Source organism: Crinia signifera, chromosome 8, assembly GCF_055691185.1.
Source record: "Crinia signifera chromosome 8, ASM5569118v1, whole genome shotgun sequence".
NCBI lineage: Eukaryota > Metazoa > Chordata > Amphibia > Anura > Myobatrachidae > Crinia > Crinia signifera.
In genome coordinates, this window is record NC_139224.1 from 80,722,756 (window position 1) to 80,729,895 (window position 7,140).

A 7,140-nucleotide genomic window follows, 5' to 3' on the forward strand; every position below is an offset into this window, starting at 1 on the left:
AGTGTACAGAAGCTGCACAAGTATTGGGAAAAGAAGATGGAAGCGTACTTCTTGCTCGTCCAGGAAGAAAGGAACCAGTTCACAAGGTATGGCATAGTGTGTGTATGTGTATATATGTATGTACATTAGGGCCAGGTTCTGGATGTGTCATTAAGCTGCGATCTTGCAGCTTACCGAGTCTTTGAGGGCCTGCCCTGCTGAATCGCCTCCACATCCCCTTGCAACCATGCAAGGGGATTTGATACAAAGACACATCCCCTCACAAGTGCCCGCAGCTGGAGTAAGAGATACTATACTTTGTAAAGTGCTGGGAAATGGTGCTGATAAATCTGTATCTAACTCTTATTCCATTTTTCCCCCCAAAAAACTGTGTTCTGTGGGCTAGGTGACATGAGGCAGATTGGTAGACTAATGAGCCAGGGAGGGAGATTGCTGCTATTTAAGAGAGTCTCCTGGAGAATGCAGGAGGGTAAGCAACTATGCATCACTGACATATCATGAATGTCCTGATATAGTCTGTGCTGCTGCCCCACCCCTAGGAGTGCCCGGGGTGTTTCCCCTACAGTATTTGTTCAGATTGTAATTGATGTGTACCATGCTTTGTGTCAATTGCTCCAGTCTTTCCAGAGTTATGCTGTAATACTCTGTGCTGCTACATCAGTGCTAGTGATGTGTTACAATCTGGGAACAAACACTGTGGGGGCAAGTAATATGTGTACTATGATTGGTGTACATTTCTGCAGTAATTGCGGAGTTATGCTGGAACATAAATGAGCGTACAGCGAAAATTGAGGTTTTTTTATTAAATAAAAATTAACAGTAATTCATTTAAATGTTAGCGTTGATTCGGCCAGTATTCAATATGCTTGTATGTAAAAGATCACTATCTTCGCTTGTAATCTGGATTTTTATAGAAAGACAATAGGACAAAATTTCACCTTTTATACATTACATGGTGTAGTAGTGTCTGTACTAGGCTGTGTGTGTGTGTGTGTATATATATATATATATATATATATATATATATATATATATATATGGCAGAGCATATTAGTGAAATATGACTTGTAAACTGGAGTTGTATATAAAAACAGTCACAAGGACAAAATATCACTTATAGTAGAATAGTAGATCTTTATAAATCTTTATGAATCTTTTTGATTGTATAACATATTTGATTTCTCTATTCAGTTTTCTTTTAGAAATGTCCCAGGAAGAAAGGAGGAGTCCCTCAGAGGAAGAACAATCAGCGTCAAGATAGATTGAAGCTTTGGGTTCACCAATGTCCTAAGAAGAAAGAAGTAGGTTTTCTTTCTCTTCACAGGAATAAGAATCAGCGCAGAGACAGACTGAAGATGTCCAACAACCATCACAGACAGACCACGAAGCTGACTCCGGAGAAGACCCCTGCAACAGGGGACCAAACTTCACAGATGAAGAAACCGACACACTCATTAACCAGGTAATTCATCATTCTGCACATTTATTTGGTTCACAGGCAAGAAATTCTCAATCAAGATTCCAGAACACGACGTGGGATAAAATTGCACACACAATGCAAGAGGATTTTCAAGTGCACCAAAGAGAGCTGCAAGAAAAGGTTGCGTTACTGCAGAAGATCCATCAATCGGAAGATACAGAGTGCACAGAAGCTGCACAAGTATTGGGAAAAGAAGATGGAAGCGTACTTCTTGCTCGTCCAGGAAGAAAGGAACCAGTTCACAAGGTATGGCATAGTGTGTGTATGTGTATATATGTATGTACATTAGGGCCAGGTTCTGGTTGTGTCATTAAGCTGCGATCTTGCAGCTTACCGAGTCTTTGAGGGCCTGCCCTGCTGAATCGCCTCCACATCCCTTTGCAACCATGCAAGGGGATTTGATACAAAGACACATCCCCTCACAAGTGTCCACAGCTGGAGTAAGAGATACTATACTTGGTAAAGTGTTGGGAAATGGTGCTGATGAATCTGTATCTAACTATTATTCCATTATTCCCCCCAAAAAACTGTGTACTCTGGGCTAGGTGACATGAGGCAAATTGGTAGAATAATGAGGCAGGGAGGGAGATTGCTGCTATTTAAGGGAGTTTCCTGCAGAATGCAGGAGGGTAAGCAACTATGCATCACTGACATATCATGAATGTCCTGATTTGGGGCGGGATGTTATAACATCCGCGGCCCCCCTTCGCCGGACATCGCATTTTTAATAATGGCATATGCTGTAACATATGCCGTTATTAACGCAAGGAACAGCTCTTGCGGTAAGAGCTGTCCCTTGCGATGCGGTGCCGGTGCTGGACTTCCGGGTCTGTGACCCGGGAGTCCATCTGCGCATGCGCAGACCCCGGCGCCGGCCGCAGGGCACGCTGGGAGGGATCCGTGACGGATCCCTCAAACAGCGCTGCGGTAAGAAGCCCACAGGCTTCTGCAGGGATTCGCCAGCTTTTGCTGGCGATTCCCTCCGCAGCGCTGACACTGCGGAGGCACAATATAGCATATAGAGATGCGTTAGAAACCCCGAAAACGGGGTTTTTACCGCATCTCTTCTATATAGAATCTCGCCCTCAGTCTGTGTTGCTGCCCCACCCCTAGGAGTGCCCGGGGTGTTTCCCCTACAGTATTTGTTCAGATTGTAATTGATGTGTACCATGCTTTGTGTCAATTGCTCCAGTCTTTGAAGTTATGCTGTAATACTCTGTGCTGCTACATCAGTGCTAGTGGTGTGTTACAATCTGGGAACAAACACTGTGGGTGCAAGTAATATGTGTACTATGATTGGTGTACATTTCTGCAGTAATTGCGGAGTTATGCTGGAACATAAATGAGCGTACAGCGAAAATTGAGGTTTTTTTATTAAATAAAAATTAACAGTAATTCATTTAAATTTACATTTTTAGCGTTGATTCGGCCAGTATTCAATATTCTTGTATGTAAAAGATCACTATCTTCGCTTGTAATCTGGATTTTTATAGAAAGACAATAGGACAAAATTTTACCTTTTATACATTACATGGTGTAGTAGTGTCTGTACTAGGCTGTGTTTGTGTGTTTGTGTGTTTGTTTGTGTGTGTGTGTGTGTGTGTATATATATATATATATATATGGCAGAGCATATTAGTGAAATATCACTTGTAAACTGGATTTGTATATAAAAACAGTCACAAGGACAAATGATCACTTATAGTAAAATAGTAGATCTTCATGAATCTTTTTGATTGTATAACATATTTGATTTCTCTATTCAGTTTTCTTTTAGAAATGTCCCAGGAAGAAAGAAGGAGTCCCTCAGAGGAAGAACAATCAGCGTCAAGATAGATTGAAGCTTTGGGTTCACCAATGTCCCAAGAAGAAAGAAGTAGGTTTTCTCTCTCTTCACAGGAAGAAGAATCAGCGCAGAGACAGACTGAAGTTGTCCAACAGCCATTACAGACAGACCACGAAGCTGACTCCGGAGAAGACCCCTGCAAAAGGGGACCAAACTTCACAGATGAAGAAACCGACACACTCATTAACCAGGTAATTCATCACACTGCACATTTATTTGATTCACAGGCAATAAATTCTCAATCAAGATTCCAGAACACGACGTGGGATGAAATTGCACACACAATGCAAGGGGATTTTCAAGTGCACCAAAGAGAGCTGCAAGAAAAGGTTGCGTTACTGCAGAAGATCCATCAATCGGAAGATACAGAGTGCACAGAAGCTGCACAAGTATTGGGGGAAAAGAAGATGGAAGCGTACTTCTTGCTCGTCCAGGAAGAAAGGAACCAGTGCACAAGGTATGGCATAGTGTGTGTATGTGTATATATGTATATACATTAGGGCCAGGTTCTGGTTGTGTCATTAAGCTGCGATCTTGCAGCTTACCGTGTCTTTGAGGGCCTGCCCTGCTGAATCACCTCCACATCCCCTTGCAACCATGCAAGGGGATTTGATACAAAGACACATCCCCTCACAAGTGTCCACAGCTGGAGTAAGAGATACTATACTTGGTAAAGTGCTGGGAAATGGTGCTGATGAATCTGTATCTAACTCTTATTCCATTTTTCCCCCAAAAAAACTGTGTTCTGTGGGCTAGGTGACATGAGGCAGATTGGTAGAATAATGAGGCAGGGTGGGAGATTGCTGCTATTTAAGGGAGTTTCCTGCAGAATGCAGGAGGGTAAGCAACTATGCATCACTGACATATCATGAATGTCCTGATATAGTCTGTGCTGCTGCCCCACCCCTAGGAGTGCCCGGGGTGTTTCCCCTACAGTATTTGTTCAGATTGTAATTGATGTGTACCATGCTTTGTGTCAATTGCTCCAGTCTTTGAAGTTATGCTGTAATAATCTGTGCTGCTACATCAGTGCTAGTGATGTGTTACAATCAGGGAACAAACACTGTGGGGGCAAGTAATATGTGTACTATGATTGGTGTACATTTCTGCAGTAATTGCGGAGTTATGCTGGAACATAAATGAGCGTACAGCGAAAATTGTGTGTGTTTATATTAAATAACAATTAACAGTAATTCATTTAAATTTACATTTTTAGAGTTGATTCGGCCAGTATTCAATATGCTTGTATGTAAAAGATCACTATCTTCGCTTGTAATCTGGATTTTTATAGAAAGACAATAGGACAAAATTTCATTTTTTATACATTACATGGTGTAGTAGTGTCTGTACTAGGCCGTGTGTGTGTGTGTGTGTGTATATATATATATATATATATGTCTATATATATTATATATATGGCAGAGCATATTAGTGAAATATCACTTGTAAACTGGATTTGTATATAAAAACAGTCACAAGGACAAAATATCACTTATAGTAGAATAGTAGATCTTCATGAATCTTCATGAATCTTCATGAATGTTTTTGATTGTATAACATATTTGATTTCTCTATTCAGTTTTCTTTTAGAAATGTCCCAGGAAGAAAGAAGGAGACCCTCAGAGGAAGAACAATTAGCGTCAATATAGATTGAAGCTTTGGGTTCACCAATGTCCCAAGAAGAAAGAAGTAGGTTTTCTCTCTCTTCACAGGAAGAAGAATCAGCGCAGAGACAGACTGAAGATGTCCAACAACCATCACAGACAGACCACGAAGCTGACTCCGGAGAAGACCCCTGCAACAGGGGACCAAACTTCACAGATGAAGAAACCGACACACTCATTAACCAGGTAATTCATCACTCTGCACATTTATTTGGTTCACAGGCAAGAAATTCTCAATCAAGATTCCAGAACACGACGTGGGATGAAATTGCACACACAATGCAAGAGGATTTTCAAGTGCACCAAAGAGAGCTGCAAGAAAAGGTTGCGTTACTGCAGAAGATCCATCAATCGGAAGATACAGAGTGCACAGAAGCTGCACAAGTATTGGGAAAAGAAGATGGAAGCGTACTTCTTGCTCGTCCAGGAATAAAGGAACCAGTTCACAAGGTATGGCATAGTGTGTGTATGTGTATATATGTATATACATTAGGGCCAGGTTCTGGTTGTGTCATTAAGCTGCGATCTTGCAGCTTACCGAGTCTTTGAGGGCCTGCCCTGCTGAATCGCCTCCACATCCCCTTGCAACCATGCAAGGGGATTTGATACAAAGACACATCCCCTCACAAGTGTCCGCAGCTGGAGTAAGAGATACTATACTTGGTAAAGTGCTGGGAAATGGTGCTGATGAATCTGTATCTAACTTCTATTCCATTTTTCCCCCCAAAAAACTGTGTTCTGTGGGCTAGGTGACATGATGCAGATTGGTAGACTAATGAGGCAGGGAGGGAGATTGCTGCTATTTAAGGGAGTCTCCTGCAGAATGCAGGAGGGTAAGCAACTATGCATCACTGACATATCATGAATGTCCTGATATAGTCTGTGCTGCTGCCCCACCCCTAGGAGTGCCCCGGGTTTTTCCCCTACAGTATTTGTTCAGATTGTAATCGATGCGTACCATGCTTTGTGTCAATTGCTCCAGTCTTTCCAGAGTTATGCTGTAATACTCTGTGCTGCTACATCAGTGCTAGTGATGTGTTACAATCTGGGAACAAACACTTTGGGGGCAAATAATATGTGTACTATGATTGGTGTACATTTCTGCAGTAATTGCGGAAATATGCTGGAACATAAATGAGCGTACAGCGAAAATTGTGTTTTTTTATTAAATAACAATTAACAGTAATTCATTTAAATTTACATTTTCACAGTTGATTCGGTCAGTATTCAATATGCTTGTATGTAAAAGATCACTATCATCGCTTCTAATCTGGATTTTTATAGAAAGACAATAGTGTGGCAGTCCACCCCAGAGGTGTGCCTGTGCCACAAGGATTTAATTGCAGCCAATGCTGCTGTTAGGAAAGACTGCAGCTTCATAGACACTGCAGGGATGTGAGGGGTTAACAGACCCAGCTCACATCCACGTGCAGAGAACCTGACACCCCCCTGATTAGCTGGCTGAGGGAGCATGAGGAGGAACTGAAACTGAAACTGATGAGAGGGAGAAGTCTGCAGCAGCATGAGAGGAAAGAGACTCACATGCTGCCAGAGAGGAGACACTGTGTAGTGTGTGTCCAGTAGCCAGAGCTGGGCAGCGTGAAGTGCAGCAGCCAGGAGAGACCAAGAGAGAGAGCATCAAAGCAGAGCAGTGACCCCACAGACCCTGGATGCTAGAGACAGCTGCAGGAGGAGAAGGGACAGCTGCTTAGAGGAAGCAATCGTTACTGGCTGGAGCCAGCATCAGCAGCAGTAATCACAGGTACCCAGTCCCCCTTGGCTGACCCACCCATGTGCCAGCCTGCGTAGAACCCAGCTGAGGCCCAGTCCCAGGGACACCCCTAACCCAGCACCTGGAGAGAAGGAGGCCCCTTGAGAGACTCCCTTGGTGAAAGCTCCCTATTTTGCATAGTGCTTCCAAAGCCTGTTGTTACCTGAGTACAGGAGGTTACCCCAGGAAACGGGAATCTGCCTGCCCCTCTTTCATGAGGATTGTTTTGTGAGTTACCCTGTTGTGGGTCTATGTAGATAAGTGTGCACACTGTTAGGGCCTAATTCAGAGTGAGGATTTGCCTTCGTGGGACCTTGTACTCTATCTGGGACTATCGTGTAATATGCATATATGAGGTGCCCGGCGCCATCTTGTGGAC

General features: G+C 43.0%; 1 protein-coding gene across 1 annotated transcript; it reads left to right on the plus strand.

Moving 5' to 3' along the window:
• The first annotated feature begins 3,260 nt into the window (after window positions 1-3,260).
• LOC146027036 (uncharacterized) lies at window positions 3,261-5,410 on the plus strand. Its single transcript, XM_083158049.1, has 2 exons — window positions 3,261-3,783; window positions 4,906-5,410. Exons 1-2 carry the CDS (start codon window positions 3,338-3,340, stop codon window positions 4,973-4,975), a joined length of 516 nt encoding a protein of 171 aa, XP_083014175.1. The 5' UTR covers window positions 3,261-3,337; the 3' UTR covers window positions 4,976-5,410.
• The last annotated feature ends 1,730 nt before the right edge of the window (window positions 5,411-7,140 follow it).

Bases quoted from the DNA above. Each gene is read 5' to 3' on its own strand.
- LOC146027036 (XM_083158049.1), top strand. From the start codon at position 3,338: ATGTCCCAAGAAGAAAGAAGTAGGTTTTCTCTCTCTTCACAGGAAGAA. The intron at 3,784-4,905 runs GTATGGCATAGT...TTCTCTATTCAG, and splicing joins GAAAGGAACCAGTGCACAAG to TTTTCTTTTAGAAATGTCCC.